Here is a 21473-nt window from a genome sequence, read left to right as displayed (position 1 = left end):
GCTGAGCTGTGTATCTAATCCTCTCCTGTGTGATACTGTCTGCTGAGCTGTGTATCTAATCCTCTCCTGTGTGATACTGTCTGCTGAGCTGTGTATCTAATCCTCTCCTGTGTGATACTGCCTGCTGAGCTGTGTATCTAATCCTCTCCTGTGTGATACTGTCTGCTGAGCTGTGTATCTAATCCTATCCTGTGTGATACAGTCTGCTGAGCTGTGTATCTAATCCTGTCCTGTGTGATACTGTCTGCTGAGCTCCATCTGATTGGTCGATGCAGGAGACATCACACAGAGGTTCAGCTTCAGGTTTTATTTCAGAGACAATCGGGGAGACCGGGGTCCCTGGTGCCGCTCCGCCGGGGCGTCCACTCAGGGGCAACGTCAGGAACTTGAATCAAGAATGGGGGGGTGATTGCAGGGAGGGAGTCAGGTGACAAGGTGCAATACTCTGCAGCATGGTGCGATGCTCTGATTCATCACTTGGCACAGTGTACACAGTTACTGTTGGTGTAATCCCAGTGAAAGCTGATGGCATCGATGGCGGAGCCCGAGCTGCCACTGATGTATCTGAGGACGGTGTTGGGGAACAGGGGGGCGGCATTGAAAGTCTTCCCGTAATCCTTCCCAAACGAGAAGTAACGCCCTTTATTTGTAGCAAACACCAACTTCCGCATATACCAGTTATAGAACCCTGTAACCTGGATGATGGCCTCCCCGGGGTGCAGGAAGATCTCCTCCAGCTCACCGGATGAGCCCCCCTTATAGTCTGACCAGGTGGTCCCATAGCGGATCTGAATCCTGTGGAGATAAAAATCCGATATGGAAACCAGATTCCAAAACATATCCTAGAAGGCAGTATTATAGTAGTTATATTCCTGTACATAGGAGGCAGTATTATAGTAGTTATATTCTTGTACATAGGAGCAGTATTATAGTAGTTATATTCTTGTACATAGGAGCAGTATTATAGTAGTTATATTCCTGTACATAGGAGCAGTATTATAGCAGTTATATTCTTAGACATAGGAGCAGTATTATAGTAGTTATATTCTTGTACATAGGAGGCAGTATTATAGTAGTTATATTCTTGTACATAGGAGCAGTATTATAGTAGTTATATTCTTGTACATAGGAGCAGTATTATAGTAGTTATATTCTTGTACATAGGAGCAGTATTATAGTAGTTATATTCTTGTACATAGGAGCAGTATTATAGTAGTTATATTCTTGTACATAGGAGGCAGTATTATAGTAGTTATATTCCTGTACATAGGAGGCAGTATTATAGTAGTTATATTCCTGTACATAGGAGGCAGTATTATAGTAGTTATATTCCTGTACATAGGAGGCAGTATTATAGTAGTTATATTCTTGTACATAGGAGCAGTATTATAGTAGTTATATTCTTGTACATAGGGGCAGTATTATAGTAGTTATATTCTTGTACATAGGAGCAGTATTATAGTAGTTATATTCTTGTACATAGGAGCAGTATTATAGTAGTTATATTCCTGTACATAGGAGGCAGTATTATAGTAGTTATATTCCTGTACATAGGAGCAGTATTATAGTAGTTTTATTCCTGTACATAGGAGGCAGTATTATAGTAGTTATATTCTTGTACATAGGAGCAGTATTATAGTAGTTATATTCTTGTACATAGGGGCAGTATTATAGTAGTTATATTCTTGTACATAGGAGCAGTATTATAGTAGTTATATTCTTGTACATAGGAGCAGTATTATAGTAGTTATATTCTTGTACATAGGAGCAGTATTATAGTAGTTATATTCTTGTACATAGGAGCAGTATTATAGTAGTTATATTCTTGTACATAGGAGGCAGTATTATAGTAGTTATATTCCTGTACATAGGAGCAGTATTATAGTAGTTATATTCTTGTACATAGGAGGCAGTATTATAGTAGTTATATTCCTGTACATAGGAGCAGTATTATAGTAGTTATATTCTTGTACATAGGAGGCAGTATTATAGTAGTTATATTCTTGTATATAGGAGCAGTATTATAGTAGTTACTGTATATTCTTGTACATAGGAGGCAGTATTATAGTAGTTATATTCTTGTACATAGGAGCAGTATTATAGTAGTTATATTCTTGTACATAGGAGCAGTATTATAGTAGTTATATTCTTGTACATAGGAGGCAGTATTATAGTAGTTATATTCTTGTACATAGGAGCAGTATTATAGTAGTTATATTCTTGTATATAGGATGCAGTATTATAGTAGTTATATTCTTGTACATAGGGAGCAGTATTATAGTAGTTATATTCTTGTACATAGGAGGCAGTATTATAGTAGTTATATTCTTGTACATAGGAGCAGTATTATAGTAGTTATATTCTTGTACATAGGAGCAGTATTATAATAGTTATATTCTTGTACATAGGAGGCAGTATTATAGTAGTTATATTCTTATATATAGGAGCAGTATTATAGTAGTTATATTCTTATACATAGGAGGCAGTATTATAGCAGTTATATCCTTGTACAAAGGAGGCAGTATTATAGTAGTTATATTCTTGTATATAGGATGCAGTATTATAGTAGTTATATTCTTGTACATAGGGAGCAGTATTATAGTAGTTATATTCTTGTACATAGGAGGCAGTATTATAGTAGTTATATTCTTGTACATAGGAGGCAGTATTATAGTAGTTATATTCTTGTATATAGGATGCAGTATTATAGTAGTTATATTCTTGTACATAGGGAGCAGTATTATAGTAGTTATATTCTTGTACATAGGGGCAGTATTATAGTAGTTATATTCTTGTACATAGGAGCAGTATTATAGTAGTTATATTCTTGTACATAGGAGCAGTATTATAATAGTTATATTCTTGTACATAGGAGGCAGTATTATAGTAGTTATATTCTTATATATAGGAGCAGTATTATAGTAGTTATATTCTTGTATATAGGAGGCAGTATTATAGCAGTTATATTCTTGTACATAGGAGCAGATTATAGCAGTTATATTCTTATATATAGGAGCAGTATTATAGCAGTTATATTCTTGTACATAGGAGGCAGTATTATAGTAGTTATATTCTTGTACATAGGAGCAGTATTATAGCAGTTATATTCTTGTACATAGGAGGCAGTATTATAGTAGTTATATTCTTGTACATAGGAGCAGTATTATAGTAGTTATATTCTTGTACATAGGAGCAGTATTATAGTAGTTATATTCTTGTACATAGGAGCAGTATTATAGTAGTTATATTCTTGTACATAGGAGCAGTATTATAGTAGTTATATTCTTGTACATAGGAGCAGTATTATAGTAGTTATGTTCTTGTACATAGGAGCAGTATTATAGTAGTTATATTCTTGTACATAGGAGGCAGTATTATAGCAGTTATATTCTTGTACATAGGAGCAGTATTATAGTAGTTATATTCCTGTACATAGGAGGCGGTATTATAGTAGTTATATTCTTGTACATAGGAGGCAGTATTATAGTAGTTATATTCTTGTACATAGGAGGCAGGTATTATAGCAGTTATATTCTTGTACATCGGAGCAGTATTATAGTAGTTATATTCCTGTACCTAGGAGGCGGTATTATAGTAGTTATATTCTTGTACATAGGAGCAGTATTATAGTAGTCATATTCTTGTACATAGGAGCAGTATTATAGTAGTTATATTCCTGTACATAGGAGCAGTATTATAAGCAGTCATATTCTGTACATAGGAGCAGTAATTATAGTAGTTATATTCTTGTACATAGGAGCAGTATATAGTAGTTATATTCTTGTACATAGGAGCAGTATTATAGCAGTTATATTCTTGTACATAGGAGCAGTATTATAGTAGTTATATTCTTGTACATAGGAGCAGTATTATAGCTAGTTATATTCTTGTACATAGGAGCAGTATTATAGCAGTTATATTCTGTACATAGGAGCAGTATTATAGCAGTTATATTCTTGTACATAGGAGCAGTATTATAGTATTATATTCTTGTACATTGGAGCAGTCTAGTTCTTGTACATTGGAGCAGTATTATAGTAGTTATATTCTTGTACATAGGAGGCAGTATTATAGTAGTTATATTCTTGTACATAGGAGGCAGTATTATAGTAGTTATATTCTTGTACATAGGAGCAGTATTATAGTAGTTATATTCCTGTACATAGGAGGCGGTATTATAGTAGTTATATTCCTGTACATAGGAGGCGGTATTATAGTAGTTATATTCTTGTACATAGGAGCAGTATTATAGTAGTTATATTCCTGTATATAGGAGCAGTATTATAGTAGTTATATTCTTGTACATAAGAGCGGTATTATAGTAGTTATATTCTTGTACATAGGAGGCAGTATTATAGTAGTTATATTCCTGTATATAGGAGCAGTATTATAGTAGTTATATTCTTGTACATGGGAGCAGTATTATAGTAGTTATATTCTTGTACATAGAAGCAGTATTATAGTAGTTATATTCTTGTACATGGGAGCAGTATTATAGTAGTTATATTCTTGTACATAGAAGCAGTATTATAGTAGTTATATTCTTGTACATAGAAGCAGTATTATAGTAGTTATATTCTTGTACATAGGAGGCAGTATTATAGTAGTTATATCCCTGTACATAGGAGCAGTATTATAGTAGTTATATTCTTGTACATAGGAGCAGTATTATAGTAGTTATATTCTTGTACATAGAAGCAGTATTATAGTAGTTATATTCTTGTACATAGAAGCAGTATTATAGTATTTATATTCTTGTACATAGGAGGCAGTATTACAAAACTTGTATTTTTGTAGTGTTGTGTTTTTAGTATAAATTCTTTACTATCTCACCCTATGATGCAGTTGTAGTTTGCACGAATTCTCATGCCTGTGATTGGTCCGTCCAATTGGTTTCCCGTGTGGGTGAAGCGCTTACCGCCACCACCACCATATTCTCCAGAGGAAGATGAGCTTCGCTGTTGAGCTGGAGGGAAAAGGAAAGGACCATGCATCACAATGAAGGCCGCTGTAGGCCCCTTGTATTACATATGTACGCCTGCCCCGCTGTTACCTCGCCTTGTAGTGGGGGCGGATGGTAAGTTCTTACCTGCAGCGATGCAGCAGACACTGAGCAAGATCCAGAGCAACATTCTGCAAAGAGATTGAGATGAGTAGATGTTAATATCTGCAGAACATCGCACCTGAAACATTACAGAGAATGCGCCCCGGCTTCCTGATCAGTACATATTATACAGATGTCACAGTCAGCCTGTTATACGCGCCCCTCCATCAGCACTCACCTGTCGGAGTATGGGGTCTGTGGGATGAGCGCAGGTCGTGGCCGCTATTTATATGGCAGAAAATGGGTTTATGGAAAGGAATCCGCCTCCTGGGTAAACACCAGGGACACGGCAGGACAGCTGGGGGGCAGGAGGGTGGGGCAGATAGCCGGGATCTCCCAGGGTCATGGGCACCATCACAACTCAGCTTCTTATCTGTGTTTGTTCCTTCTAAATATAGATCAGAACCTACAGAGTGTCAGCTTTTCTGCCAAGAGATAATGAGCTCTGGCCGCACTGAACACAATGTGAGCGGTAAGTATAATGTGCTTTGCATACAAGATAGGGCCCCAGAGCGATAGGGGCCCGCTCCCAGTTCATCCCACCTGTCCCGCGGTTCTACTCGCTGGCCTCTTTGAGGAGTGAAGAGATCTTTACCCCTCGGACCAGACGGCTCCTCTGTCTATGTCACAGTCCGCGGGATCAGCGAGACCCATTACTTACAATGGCTCCAAGGAGCAATCATCAGGGGTAATAAAACGGCCGCCGTCCTACGCGTTCAGACAAAACCCGTCCTAATCACACAGGAGGACAGGTTACTTCACCACAATGAGCCGTAGAGCGGCCTCGTCCTCCTCTCATGGTCCTGAATACAGGTGAAGCTCTGTGGGAATGGAGAAGATGAGGAGACATGAGAGGAGGCGAGGTAGCGAGCAGCAGCCTCCATCACCACCGTCCGTCCTCGCTGTCCTTCATGTTCCCCAGAGATTCAGCTAAAGCTCTTATCATCTGTATTCAGGATCCTAATCCCTGACCAGCAGAGAGGAGGCTGAGGCAGCTCTTTACCTCAGTGCTGTGAAGTAACTTGTCCTCCTGTGTGATCAGGACGGGTTTTGTGTGAACTAATGGGACGGCGGCCATTGTGTTTGCCCTGATGATCGCTCCCCAGACAAAACGAGCCATTATAAATAATCGAAGGTATTTGAGAATATATTTATAATATAGTAATACTTAGGTATTTTCATTTTCTTAATTACCGGAGTACCCCTTTAAGTTTCTGATCCTATGTCATACTCCAGAGCTGCGCTCACTATTAGGGATGAGCGAATTTCTTAATTTGAAGTTTGTGTGCAGGTTCGTGTTGTGGCATTTACTGAATTGTGTTATGGATTCAGTTATCACGGACCATAACGCAACTCCATGACGGAATGTCTTTAGAGGACTCCAGCATAACGCAAACCGGACGGATCCGTTTTGCAGCCCATAGACTTCTATTATAATTGAATGAATAACAGATTGTCTCTAAAGGCAATGCGCTATGTAATCCGTCACGAAATTGCGTTATGGTCCGAGGTGACTGAATCCATAATGCAAATCAGTAAATGCCACAACATGAACCTCAAATTAAAAAATTTGCTCATCCCTAATCACTATTCACAGTCACTGTGTACATACATTACTGATCCTGTACTGATCCTGAGTTACATCCTGTATTATGCTCCAGAGCTGCACTCACTATTCTGCTGGTACAGTCACTGTGTACATACATTACTGATCCTGTACTGATCCTGAGTTACATCCTGTATTATGCTCCAGAGCTGCACTCACTATTCTGCTGGTGCAGTCACTGTGTACATACATTACTTATCCTGTACTGATCCCGAGTTACATCCTGTATTATACTCCAGAGCTGCACTCACTATTCTGCTGGTGTAGTCACTGTGTACATACATTACTTATCCTGTATGGATCCTGAGTTACATCCTGTATTATACTCCAGAGCTGCATTCACTATTCTGCTGGGGCAGTCACTGTGTACATACATTACTTATCCTGTACTGATCCAGAGTTACATCCTGTATTATACTCCAGAGCTGCACTCACTATTCTGCTGGTGCAGTCACTGTGTACATACATTACTGATCCTGTACTGATCCTGAGTTACATCCTGTATTATGCTCCAGAGCTGCACTCACTATTCTGCTGGTGCAGTCACTGTGTACATACATTACTTATCCTGTACTGATCCCGAGTTACATCCTGTATTATACTCCAGAGCTGCACTCACTATTCTGCTGGTGTAGTCACTGTGTACATACATTACTTATCCTGTATGGATCCTGAGTTACATCCTGTATTATACTCCAGAGCTGCATTCACTATTCTGCTGGGGCAGTCACTGTGTACATACATTACTTATCCTGTACTGATCCTGAGTTACATCCTGTATTATACTCCAGAGCTGCACTCACTATTCTGCTGGTGCAGTCACTGTGTACATACATTACTTATCCTGTACTGATCCTGAGTTACATCCTGTATTATACTCCAGAGCTGCATTCACTATTCTGCTGGGGCAGTCACTGTGTACATACATTACTTATCCTGTACTGATCCTGAGTTACATCCTGTATTATACTCCAGAGCTGCACTCACTATTCTGCCGGTGCAGTCACTGTGTACATACATTACTTATCCTGTACTGATCCTGAGTTACATCCTGTATTATACTTCAGAGCTGCACTCACTATTCTGCTGGTGCAGTCACTGTGTACATACATTACTTATACTGTACTGATCCTGAGTTACATCCTGTATTATACTTCAGAGCTGCACTCACTATTCTGCTGGTGGAGTCACTGTGTACATACATTACTTATACTGTACTGATCCTGAGTTACATCCTGTATTATACTCCAGAGCTGCACTCACTATTCTGCTGGTGGAGTCACTGTGTACATACATTATATTACTTATCCTGTACTGATCCTGAGTTACATCCTGTATTATACTCCAGAGCTGCACTCACTATTCTGCTGGTGCAGTCACTGTGTACATACATTACTTATACTGTACTGATCCTCAGTTACATCCTGTATTATACTCCAGAGCTGCACTCACTATTCTGCTGGTGCAGTCACTGTGTACATACATTACTTATCCTGTACTGATCCTGAGTTACATCCTGTATTATACTCCAGAGCTGCACTCACTATTCTGCTGGTGGAGTCACTGTGTACATACATTACTTATCCTGTACTGATCCTGAGTTACATCCTGTGTTATACTCCAGAGCTGCACTCACTATTCTGCTGGTGCAGTCACTGTGTACATACATTACTTATCCTGTACTGATCCTGAGTTACATCCTGTATTATACTTCAGAGCTGCACTCACTATTCTGCTGGTGCAGTCACTGTGTACATACATTACTTATCCTGTACTGATCCTGAGTTACATCCTGTATTATACTCCAGAGCTGCACTCACTATTCTGCTGGTGCAGTCACTGTGTACATACATTACTTATCCTGTACTGATCCTGAGTTTTACAGCCAGACACGGAGGCTCCTATTGCTTTCTCCTTCTTTACTTCCACCAATAGCAGCAAAGGAAAAATTAACATAATCAAAACAATAAAGGCCCCTCCCCTCTCAGATTCTATAATAAGCAGTGTCCTCTTTATATCTTCCTCTTTCTTTGCTGCTCCACCAAAGATAAGTTATTTATATATTTGATTATGTGATTTTAGATTTGGGAAGCATTTGTGTCTTTGCATGGTGTTTCAATACTGGCCTAGTATATATATGCTGTTCTGACCTGTAACAGGGTCCCCCCTTTTCCCTTCGTTTGTGGGGTTTTATCACAGTATTGCTGTATCCTGTGTACACCTATTACGGCCTTCATCTGGGGGTCGTTCCCCCCTCCCTCTCTCCCCTCTGCCTTGGCATCTACTCTTTTATCCCCTGAATCCTTTCCTTTTTGGGGTGTGTTCTTTGACCCCCCTCCTCTCCTCCTACCTTCGCGCCGCTCCGATTCCTCCCCCCTGGTCTCCGGCGGCATAGGCTTTCGGCGGCATTTTTCTGTAGCTTCCCGCGGCTCCGAGATCTCGCGAGATCTCGGCGGCCATCTTGGGAGCTCCCGCACGTCCTCTCGCGGGATTTCAGCGCATTCACCAGTGCTTCGCTACTCCGCTCGGCTCCGGATCGGCTCCTGCTACTCTGCGGCGCTTGGGGTGACTAACCCCTGCTTAGGTTAGTTTTCTGCCACAGATTAGGCACCGTTAGACTAGGTGCCCCCATCGATTGCCCTGCAATTAGTCCTTAGTTTAATATAAACTAGATCATGTCCTCAGACCGCTCTCCCCCTGGGCCTAATCCCCCCCCACCATCGGGGGACCCCGGTTTGCCAGCCGTGAGCGCACAGGCCCTTGAGCTACAACGCTCAGTGTCTAGTGCCATTATAGAGGCCATGGGCTCCATGTCCTCAATGATTTCTCAGACCATATCTCAGGCCTTATCTGCCCATGCTCCAGGCCCCTCTAATCTAAGGCCTACACCCACTAACCCGCAGCCTACCATTGAACCTCCTGCCCAGGAGAATTTGATTGGTGTGATCCAAGCCACCCAGGATAGCGCGCTTAGATCGCGCAAAAGAGCCTTACCGCACCAGGCAGAAAGGGCGCGAAGGTGGAAATGTGCTAGAGCACAAACTGATGACATAGATTCTGATAATGAATCTGACATGGAGGCTTATGCGGAGGCAGATGACCACTCTGATGGAGAGTTGGAGATGGAACAGGAGTTTCCAAGTACCTCAGGTCCTAGGCCGTCCACATCTGGGTCCGTGGGCGCATCCACCTCTGCCCCCAACACGGCTTCTAGCCTGGTGGATCCTTCTGGCAACCCACTATTTGACCCTGATGCCCTCCACCACCCTAGGTCGGCGGAGTGGATGCCGGTAGCTCATGTGAGCGACTACCTGGAACATTGGGTGCGTCGTCCTCTCAGCAAAGAGGCGCGCAGCAAGCTCAGAGCTGAATGCCCCAGACCATTGATCCCCAGCAAGGTCTGTGAAACGCCATCTGTGGATCAAAAGATGACGCAGTTTTTGGCTAAAACCGGCTGGAATCCCCGTAAAGGGCTAGATTCCGCTATAAAGAGTTGTCAGGACAAGCTCCTCGACATTTTTGGTCCCCTCGCCAAAATCTTTGAGATGGCCGAATCGGCCAGAGTGGACGGCTCTCCGGTTGACCCGGAGGAGCTTGCTGGCTGGATTCAAAGAGCCATTTGCATTGCGGGCAGCACTAACTCCTCCCTTTCCATTGAAAGGCGTAAAGCCATTCTTTTTAAAATTGACCCAAAATTGGCCAACCTGGCACTCACTGAGACAGGGAAGGAGGCTCAGGGTCAACTGTTCGGGGATTCCTTTATTAAGGACCTCAGCAGGTACGTTGGAACATTCACCGCATTGGACAAGGCCCAGTCCTCCATGAAAAGGGTATTTCAGGGACGGGTCTCCACTAGGGCCGGCAGTGGTAGGGGCCGTCTGTCCGGCCGCTCCAGTTATCAAGCCCGCAGCTCGGGCCGAGGCTCCTTCAACCAGAGGCCTCCTTTCCAGGACCAAAGGAATCCCCCCTCGTTCTTCCTGGCCAGAGGCGGCAAATGGCGTTCCAGGTCGGTTAGAGGAAATCCGAACTACAGAAAATCTTTCGGTAAGTCTTTCCCCAGTGGGGACTTCTTTCACCCCTCGTGTAGGGGGCAGACTCCGTCTATGTTCCCACGTTGGGTCCAACATCACTTCAGATCCATGGGTGCTGAACACTGTGCAAGGGTTCCACATAGAACTTACGGGTTCCCCAGATCTCGTCCTGTCTCCCCCTCCCCTGGCGCTACCGGACAGGGAGCTAGTGGACGTAGAACTTTTTTCCCTCTTGCACAAGGGTGCGATAGAACGGGCCCCTCCTACCCGAAGGGGCGTTCTCAGCCACATTTTTCTAGTTCAGAAGAAAGGGGGACAATTTCGTCCAGTCATAAATCTCCGGGCACTGAACTCTGTGGTGCGCTACCGCCACTTCAAGATGGAGGGTATTCACCTCCTTCGGGACTTGCTGATTCCGGGGGACTGGATGGTGAAGCTGGATCTCAAAGATGCCTATCTGACGGTTCCGATTGCTTCCTCCTCCAGGGACCTTCTTCGCTTCATGTGGAAGGGCGAGGTGTGGCGCTTCACTTGCCTACCGTTCGGCCTTTCCTCAGCACCTTGGTGCTTCACCAAGTTACTGCGCCCAGTCATGGCCTGGCTGCGGAGTCGGGGGGTGCGTCTTGTCATCTACCTGGACGACATCCTCATTATGCACCAATGTCGGCCGTCTCTGCTACAACACCTCCAGTGGACCTCGGATCTTCCGACGGGTCTGGGTTTTCTACTCAATCTCGAGAAATCCTGCCTCACACCGTCTCGACGTATGGAGTTTCTGGGCTTCACGGTGGACTCCGTCGCGGAATCTCTCAGTCTTCCTGCAGAGAAATTGCGGACAATACGCAAGGAGTTGAGACATGCTCTCTCAGCTCCCTCCCTATCGCTACGCCATCTGGCTCGCATCATTGGGCTATTAGCCTCCTCTATCCAGGCAGTCTTCCCCGCTCCACTCCATTATCGGGCTTTACAGCGCCTGAAGATCGCCCACCTCCGTGCCGGGGTCTCGTTTGCAGACGCGGTGGTTCTGGATCAGGAGGCTCAGGAGGAACTTCGTTGGTGGTTGAGCAACTTGGAGGCCTGGAACGGCAGAGCAATCTTCGGATTCCAACCGGAATTCACGGTAGAGTCGGACGCGAGTCTCCAGGGCTGGGGTGCCCACTGCGAGGGTATCTCCACTGGGGGTCGATGGTCGGAGTCCGAGACCCATCTTCACATCAACGCTCTGGAACTTCTAGCGGGTTCATTTGCCATCAGGAGTTTCACCAAGGGCATAGCTCATGCATGCATCCGTCTGCGCATGGACAATGTGTCGGCGGTCCGATACGTCAATCACCTAGGCGGCACTCAATCGGCCACCTTAGCCCGACTGGCGAAGGAGTTCTGGTCCTACTGTCTGTCCAGGGACATCATGATTCAAGCGGAGTACCTTCCGGGCCTTCACAACTACAAAGCGGATCGGAGTTCCCGATGCTTCACGGACGGCAGCGACTGGAGGCTGAATCCGGAAATGTTCTCCACAATCTCGGACCTCTGGGGTCCTTGCTCCATAGACCTTTTTGCCTCCCGGCTCAATGCTCACCTGCCCAGGTTCTTCAGCTGGCGGCCGGACCCGGAAGCGGTGGATGCGTTTCTACAGGACTGGTCTTCAGCCCTTCATTACGCTTTCCCACCGTTTGCCATGATTCCGAGGATGTTGCTACAGACTCGGCGTCAGGTGGCGGAACTGGTGGTGGTGATTCCCTTTTGGGGATCTCAAGCCTGGTACCCGATCCTCCTAGAACTCCTAGTCGATGTGCCTCTCCTGCTCCCGACGCGGATGGATCTCCTCCAGGACCCGCTGGGTGCCCCACATCCCCTCCTGGTCGAAGGCTCCCTTCAACTTCTGGCGTGCCGAATCTCAGGACTCCGGGAGAGGTCGAGGGAATTTCGGAGGCAACTAGACGCCTCCTGGACAACGCTTGGGCCCCCGGCACCCGGAAATCTTACCGGGCAGCTTGGGGATCTTGGGTTGGCTGGTGCATGGAACGGGACCTGGATCCCGTTTCGGCGTCTGTGACCCATTTATTGCAATTCCTGACGTCTCTGTTTGAAGCAGGGAAAGCTTATCGGACCATCAATTTGTTCCGTTCTGCGATTTCCTCGACTCATCAGGGATTTGATGGCGTTCCTGCTGGTCAACACCCTTTGGTATCTCGACTTCTACGTGGCTCCCGTTTGGCTCGGCCTCCTCGGCCACGTTTCACCGCTACGTGGGATGTTTCCCTGGTCCTGTCTTTCCTCTCTTCCTGGCCCGACAATGCGGCTCTTTCCCTCCGTCAGCTGTCGGCCAAATTGCTGACTCTTTTTTGCCTGATTTCCTGTAAGAGGGTCTCTGATGTCAGGGCGCTGGATCATGATGCCAGATCATTTACGCCCGATGGTGTTACTTTTAACATCACGCGGCGCACCAAGACCAATATTCGGTCGGTGTCTTATCCCAGTTTTCCGTCTTCTCCGGCGCTCTGTCCTGTAGTTTGCCTGCGGGAATATGAGTTGCGCACTCGGTCTCACCGTTCTGCGGACACTCCGCAGCTTTTCCTCTCTATTCGCCATCCCTTTGGCCCAGTGTCTAGTCCCACTTTGGCGCGTTGGATGAAGTGGGTCATGTCCCTTTCCGGGATTGATACGACGATCTTTACCGCTCACTCGGCCAGGGGCGCGGCTGCTACTGCCCTGGCGGTCTCGGGGGCTCGTTTGGAGGACATTCTGCGTCTGGCTGACTGGTCTAGGGCCACGACGTTCACAGAGTTTTATTTCCGTCCTCCTACTCACGTGTTTTCAGCTATTATTGAGCAGCTTTGAACTTGCAATACGAAGCCTCCGTGTCTTGCTGTAAAACTTTATGATTTTCCTATTTCATGACGTAAAGTCATAGTTTTATTAAAGACACGGAGGCGAGTATTGCCCGCCCTAGGTTTCTCCTGCCCCCCCTATTGTTATGGGATTATTGTTATTGCCTATATCACTGTCTTTTGTTGTTATTTATGACGTTTTACCGTTACGGTTTATTATGGTTTTGTTTCAGCGACCTTTTGTTGTGCGACCGTTATAGGGTCGAGATTGCGCATTTTGTACCCATGTGTTTACACTGGCTATATTATTTATTCTGTTTCAGGTTGAGAATTCCTTGGCAGATGGCGTTCCGTGTTGTTCCAGGTTTCCTGAGATGTTAGCCATGTTGGCTTGAGTTCTTCAGTTGGCGGGACCGGATTGGTCGGTGTCGGAACCAGTTCCAGTTCGGTTCGTTTTCGGTTGTGGTTGGCGGTTGGTGTCGTGGATTCAAAGAAAGAGGAAGATATGAAGAGGACACTGCTTATTATAGGATCTGTCAGGGGAGGGTCCTTTATTGTTATGATTATGTTAATTTCTCCTTTGCTGCTATTGGTGGAAGTAAAGAAGGAGAAAGCAATAGGAGCCTCCGTGTCTTTAATAAAACTATGACTTTACGTCATGAAATAGGAAAATCATTAAGTTGCATCCTGTATTATACTCCAGAGCTGCGCTCACTATTCTGCTGGTGGATTCACTGTGTACATACATTACTTATCCTGTACTGATCCCGAGTTACATCCTGTATTATACTCCAGAGCTACACTCACTATTCTGCTGCTGCAGTCACTGTGTACATACATTACTTATCCTGTACTGATCCTGAGTTACATCCTGTATTATACCCCAGAGCTGCACTCACTATTCTGCTGGTGCAGTCACTGTGTACATACATTACTTATCCTGTACTGATCCTGAGTTACATCCTGTATTATACTCCAGAGCTGCACTCACTATTCTGCTGGTGGAGTCACTGTGTACATACATTACTTATCCTGTACTGATCCTGAGTTACATCCTGTATTATACTCCAGAGCTGCACTCACTATTCTGCTGGTGCAGTCACTGTGTACATACATTACTTATCCTGTACTGATCCTGAGTTACATCCTGTATTATACTCCAGAGCTGCACTCACTATTCTGCTGGTGGAGTCACTGTGTACATACATTACTTATCCTGTACTGATCCTGAGTTACATCCTGTATTATACTCCAGAGCTGCACTCACTATTCTGCTGGTGCAGTCACTGTGTACATACATTACTTATCCTGTACTGATCCTGAGTTACATCCTGTATTATACTCCAGAGCTGCACTCACTATTCTGCTGGTGCAGTCACTGTGTACATACATTACTTATCCTGTACTGATCCTGAGTTACATCCTGTATTATACTCCAGAGCTGCACTCACTATTCTGCTGGTGCAGTCACTGTGTACATACATTACTTATCCTGTACTGATCCTGAGTTACATCCTGTATTATACTCCAGAGCTGCACTCACTATTCTGCTGGTGGAGTCACTGTGTACATACATTACTTATCCTGTACTGATCCTGAGTTACATCCTGTATTATACTCCAGAGCTGCACTCACTATTCTGCTGGTGCAGTCACTGTGTACATACATTACTTATCCTGTACTGATCCTGAGTTACATCCTGTATTATACTTCAGAGCTGCACTCACTATTCTGCTGGTGCAGTCACTGTGTACATACATTACTTATCCTGTACTGATCCTGAGTTACATCCTGTATTATACTCCAGAGCTGCACTCACTATTCTGCTGGTGCAGTCACTGTGTACATACATTACTTATCCTGTACTGATCCTGAGTTACATCCTGTATTATACTCCAGAGCTGCACTCGCTATTCTGCTGGTGCAGTCACTGTGTACATACATTACTTATCCTGTACTGATCCTGAGTTACATCCTGTATTATACTCCAGAGCTACACTCACTATTCTGCTGGTGCAGTCACTGTGTACATACATTACTTATCCTGTACTGATCCTGAGTTACATCCTGTATTATACCCCAGAGCTGCACTCGCTATTCTGCTGGTGCAGTCACTGTGTACATACATTACTTATCCTGTACTGATCCTGAGTTACATCCTGTATTATACTCCAGAGCTGCACTCACTATTCTGCTGGTGCAGTCACTGTGTACATACATTACTTATCCTGTACTGATCCTGAGTTACATCCTGTATTATACTCCAGAGCTGCACTCACTATTCTGCTGGTGCAGTCACTGTGTACATACATTACTTATCCTGTACTGATCCTCATTTACATCCTGTATTATACTCCAGAGCTGCACTCACTATTCTGCTGGTGCAGTCACTGTGTACATACATTACTTATCCTGTACTGCTCCTGAGTTACATCCTGTATTATACTCCAGAGCTGCACTCACTATTCTGCTGGTGCAGTCACTGTGTACATACATTACTTATCCTGTACTGATCCTGAGTTACATCCTGTATTATACTCCAGAGCTGCACTCACTATTCTGCTGGTGCAGTCACTGTGTACATACATTACTTATCCTGCACTGATCCTGAGTTACATCCTGTATTATACTCCAGAGCTGCACTCACTATTCTGCTGATGCTGATGAGATCTCTCAGCATTGTTTAGTGTCTGAGGGGCGGTGTTGTTGATTCACACTCTGGCTCTGCACCGTCGGGTACTGTTGGGAGCAGTGACATGGTGCGTTCTGCGCGCAGTGCGAGGGGACGCTTAGTTCACAGAGCCCACTAGGCTGAACAATGAACTGTATAGAATGAGCTCCCCCTTGTGGTGGCTGCAGGAATAAAACCAGGACACATTGGGGGGAGATTTTTAAACATATTTGCAGAGGAATAGTGGAGAAGCACTGGCGTAACTATAGGGATTGCAGCGGTTTCTGTTGCGACCAGGCCCCAAAGCAACGGGTGCCAAGAGGGCCCCCCTTGCCTGTGGTACTGTACAGAATGGAAGCTCTCACTAGTCTGCAGGAGGCAGGGAGAGAAGCGCTGTGAGCGCTGTACAGTACTTATTACTCCTCCTGCTCGCTCCTCTCAGGGTCGGTGCTGCTGTGTCCCGGCTGCCTGCAGCGTCAGGACGTACAGAGCGCGCTGACGCTGATATGGGGGTCTGGAGGTCTAGTGGGAGTCTGGAGGTCTGATATGGGGGTCTGGAGGTCTAGTGGGAGTCTGGAGGTCTGATATGGGGGTCTGGAGGTCTAGTGGGAGTCTGGAGGTCTGATATGGGGGTATGGAGGTCTAGTGGGAGTCTGGAGGTCTGATATGGGGGTCTGGAGGTCTAGTGGGAGTCTGGAGGTCTGATATGGGGGTCTGGAGGTCTAATAAGGGAATTATCTGAGGTCTGATATTGGGTTGGGGTCTTACGTGGAGGTCTAATGGGGGACTTATATGGGGTCTGGACTTATAATGGGGGTCTGATCTGAGGTCTAAAACTGGGTTATTATATGGGGTCTGACATAGAGGTCTAAAGGGGGTTTGGTCTGAGATGGGGGGGATCTCATTTATGGTTTTATATGGGGTCTGATCTGAAAGGAAGGGGGGATTTTTTGTACCGGCGCACAATATAAAGGGGTATTTTTGTACTGGCACGCTATCTGTATGGTACCAGTATTTTCAGGGGGGCTGTTCCTGCAGGATAGTATTGGGGGGCACAGCGGACACAGTATTGGGGGGCAGGATGGGGTGTTGAGAAGGTGGGCGGATGATGGAAAAGTAGGAAAGTAAGATGTCTGTCTGTTGGCTGGGGGACCTATTGATGACCTCTCCTGAGGCTAGGTCATCGGTAGTGAAGAGGACGACCCCTCTAGCAGTAGGTGCACCAGCGCTGAGTGAAGGGGGGCTGATCTCTTGCACCGGGGCCCCTGCGGAGAAGATAATCGCGGTGGCCGGTCATGTCGCTGCTGTTTTCCTGTGGGCCTCAGGACAGTCGTAGCCGGAGTCTGATCGGACACCTGCGCCATTTGTCCTCCGGGCCCCGATCACCTCTCACACACCCGGATGCGGTGAGTCACTGCCCGGTCATATAATGGTAATGACACTACAGATTAGGGCGGCAGGACAGCTGTGTGAGCGGCAGGGTGGGGGCGCCATCTGATCAGACCCTGCCCAGGTCATCGCCCATTATCTATGCAGCCCACGGTCGCTGCAAAACTTTACAACCCAATCATAAAAATGGAGGCGGCGTATGCGGAGGATGAACAGAAGACACCAGGGCAGCAGCTGTCGTGTGACCACAACTCCCAACATCCCCTGACATATATATAGAGCAGTGGTCATACGCTACATTTCCAGCACAAGTTCAACATTCTATGAAAGCTGACATTAAGGGATATGGGCTGTTAGGGGAGGCAGCTGTGGGGGAGGGGGCAGCTACCTAGCTTTCCCACACTCCTGAAATGTGCAGTGATACACATGAAGGCAATGCAAATGGCGCAATAAGTGCAGTGCCCCAAATGAGCACCAGGGGGAGCAGGAGGACCTGACAGGGGCCCATTATATTATATGGAAGTGGTCTGCAAACTGTGGCTCTAGAGCCTCTACAAAGCGGGCAGGAAGATGGGTGTAGTTGTCTACAACCTGCATCTCTGCGGTGGGTGCAGAACTGACAAACAGAGACCAAACAGCAGAATTCAGATTGATATAAAAAATTTAATCAGCTGGTAAACTGTGGATGGTGCGGTGATGGAGGACGAGGAGCGAAGGCATGAGGGTCAGGGAGGAGGATGATGTCATACAGATTTAATCCCCACAGCCAGATACAGCAACGTGGATGAAAAATGAATAAAACTGAGTGCAACGCGGGGAGCAGCAATAAAATATGTATAATGTGCAAAAATGGCATGAAATGGTGCCCCCTACTGGTTATAAACAAAACTGACACCGAGATATGCAGAACATTCCTCTGTCCCCTCATCCATCTGAAAGATACATGGTAAGATAGTCTGCAGATTGTTACACAAATGACCTCAGTAGAGATGCAGATGATCACTTTGGCCTCTATACCAACTAAAGTGCACGTAGGGATTTATCCTGAAGATTATAACACCAGAGGAGCCGTGACATCTGCAGAACATTGCTCTGTGCAGTCTACCTTTCTATGGTACTAATAAAATGCTGTCTACAATGTGCAAGAATACTACTATAATACTGCTCCTATGTACAAGAATATAACTACTATAATACTGCCTCCTATGTACAAGAATATAACTACTATAATACTGCTCCTATGTACAAGAATATAACTACTATAATACTGCCTCCTATGTACAGGAATATAACTACTATAATACTGCCTCCAATGTACAAGAATATAACTACTATAATACTGCCTCCTATGTACAAGAATATAACTAGTATAATACTGCCTCCTATGTACAAGAATATAACTACTATAATACTGCCCCTATGTACAAGAATATAACTACTATAATACTGCCTCCTATGTACAGGAATATAACTACTATAATACTGCTCCTATATACAAGAATATAACTAGTATAATACTGCCTCCTATGTACAAGAATATAACTACTATAATACTGCCCCTATGTACAAGAATATAACTACTATAATACTGCCTCCTATGTACAAGAATATAACTACTATAATACTGCTCCTATGTACGAGAATATAACTACTATAATACTGCTCCTATGTACGAGAATATACAGACGTGGACAAAATTGTTGGTACCCTTTGGTCAATGAAAGAAAAAGTCACAATGGTCACAGAAATAACTTTAATCTGACAAAAGTAATAATAAATTAAAATTCTATAAATGTTAACCAATGAAAGTCAGACATTGTTTTTCAACCATGCTTCAACAGAATTATGTAAAAAAATAAACTCATGAAACAGGCATGGACAAAAATGATGGTACCCCTAGAAAACACAGAACATAATGTGACCAAAGGGACATGTTAATTCAAGGTGTGTCCACTAATTAGCATCACAGGTGTCTACAACCTTGTAATCAGCCATTGGGCCTATATATATGGCTCCAGGTAATCACTGTGTTGTTTGGTGATATGGTGTGTACCACACTCGACATGGACCAGAGGAAGCAAAGGAAAGAGCTGTCTCAAGAGATCAGAAAGAAAATTATAGACAAGCATGTTAAAGGTAAAGGCTATAAGACCATCTCCAAGCAACTAGATGTTCCTGTGAGTACAGTTGCACATATTATTCATAAGTTTAAGATCCATGGGACTGTAGCCAACCTCCCTGGACGTGGCCGCAGGAGGAAAATTGATGACAAATCTAAGAGACGGATAATCCGAATGGTAACAAAAGAGCCTAGAAAGACTTCTAAAGAGATTCAAGGTGAACTTCATGCTCAAGGAACATCAGTGTCAGATCGCACCATCCGTCGTTGTTTGAGCCAAAGTGGACTACATGGGAGACGACCAAGGAGGACACCATTGTTGAAAACGAATCATAAAAAAGCAAGACTGGAATATGCCAAACTACATGTTGACAAGCCACAAAGCTTCTGGGAGAATGTCCTGTGGACAGATGAGACAAAAATCGAAGTTTTTGCCAAGGCACATCAGCTGTATGTTCACAGACGAAAAAATGAAGCATATCAAGAAAAGAACACTGTCCCTACTGTGAAACATGGAGGAGGCTCTGTTATGTTCTGGGGCTGCTTTGCTGCGTCTGGCACAGGGTGTCTTGAATCTGTGCAGGGTACAATGAAATCTCAAGACTATCAAGGAATTCTAGAGAGAAATGTACTAGCCAGTGTCAGAAAGCTTGGTCTCAGTCGCAGGTCATGGGTCTTGCAACAGGACAATGACCCAAAACACACCGCTAAAAACACCCAAGAATGGCTAAGAGGAAAAAATTGGACTATTCTAAAGTGGCCTTCTATGAGCCCTGACCTCAATCCTATTGAGCATCTTTGGAAGGAGCTGAAACATGCAGTCTGGAAAAGGCACCCTTCAAACCGGACACAACTGGAGCAGTTTGCTCATGAGGAGTGGGCCAAAATACCTGCTGAGAGGTGCAGATGTCTCATTGACAGTTACAGGAAGCGTTTGATTGCAGTGATTGCCTCAAAAGGTTGCGCAACAAAATATTAAGTTAGGGGTACCATCATTTTTGTCCATGCCTGTTTCATGAGTTTATTTTTTTACATAATTCTGTTGAAGCATGGTTGAAAAACAATGTCTGACTTTCATTGGTTAACATTTATAGAATTTTAATTTATTATTACTTTTGTCAGATTAAAGTTATTTCTGTGACCATTGTGACTTTTTCTTTCATTGACCAAAGGGTACCAACAATTTTGTCCACGTCTGTAACTACTATAATACTGCCTCCTATGTACAATAATAGAACTACTATAATACTGCTCCTATGTACAGAAATATAACTACTATAATACTTCTCCTATGTACAAGAATATAACTACTATAATACTGCCTCCTATATACAAGAATATAACTACTATAATACTTCTCCTATGTACAAGAATATAACTACTATAATACTGCTCCTATGTACAAGAATATAACTACTATAATACTTCTCCTATGTACAAGAATATAACTACTATAATACTGCCTCCTATATACAAGAATATAACTACTATAATACTTCTCCTATGTACAAGAATATAACTACTATAATACTTCTCCTATGTATAAGAATATAACTACTATAATACTGCCTCCTATGTACAAGAATATAACTACTATAATACTGCTCCTATGTACAAGAATATAACTACTATAATACTGCTCCTATGTACAAGAATATAACTACTATAATACTGCCCCTATGTACAAGAATATAACTACTATAATACTGCTCCTATGTACAA

The 21473-nt window shown here is 44.2% G+C and overlaps 1 protein-coding gene across 6 annotated transcripts in view; it reads right to left on the bottom strand.

Annotated features, from left to right (window-relative positions):
- Positions 1–303: 303 nt before the first annotated feature.
- LOC122944605 (zymogen granule membrane protein 16-like) overlaps positions 304–21473 on the bottom strand; it is a 94431-nt gene continuing 73261 nt past the window's right edge. For 5 of the 6 annotated variants that reach the window (XM_044303057.1, XM_044303060.1, XM_044303063.1 and 2 more), the window contains exons 2-4: positions 5090–5133; positions 4834–4966; positions 304–795 (exon numbers count right to left, since the gene is read on the bottom strand). In XM_044303057.1, coding sequence (XP_044158992.1) covers positions 474–795; positions 4834–4966; positions 5090–5133 — 499 coding nt within the window. In that variant the 3' untranslated portion in view covers positions 304–473. Of the gene's footprint in view, positions 796–4833; positions 4967–5089; positions 5134–5282; positions 5396–21473 lie in introns of those variants that run through there. The other variant, XM_044303062.1, reaches the window with a different exon arrangement.

The sequence above is a fragment of the Bufo gargarizans genome, chromosome 8 (assembly GCF_014858855.1).
Source record: "Bufo gargarizans isolate SCDJY-AF-19 chromosome 8, ASM1485885v1, whole genome shotgun sequence".
NCBI classification, from domain to species: Eukaryota; Metazoa; Chordata; class Amphibia; order Anura; family Bufonidae; genus Bufo; species Bufo gargarizans.
The sequence above is the reverse complement of the archived record's forward strand: the minus strand, read 5'-3'. Positions and strand labels throughout refer to the sequence as shown.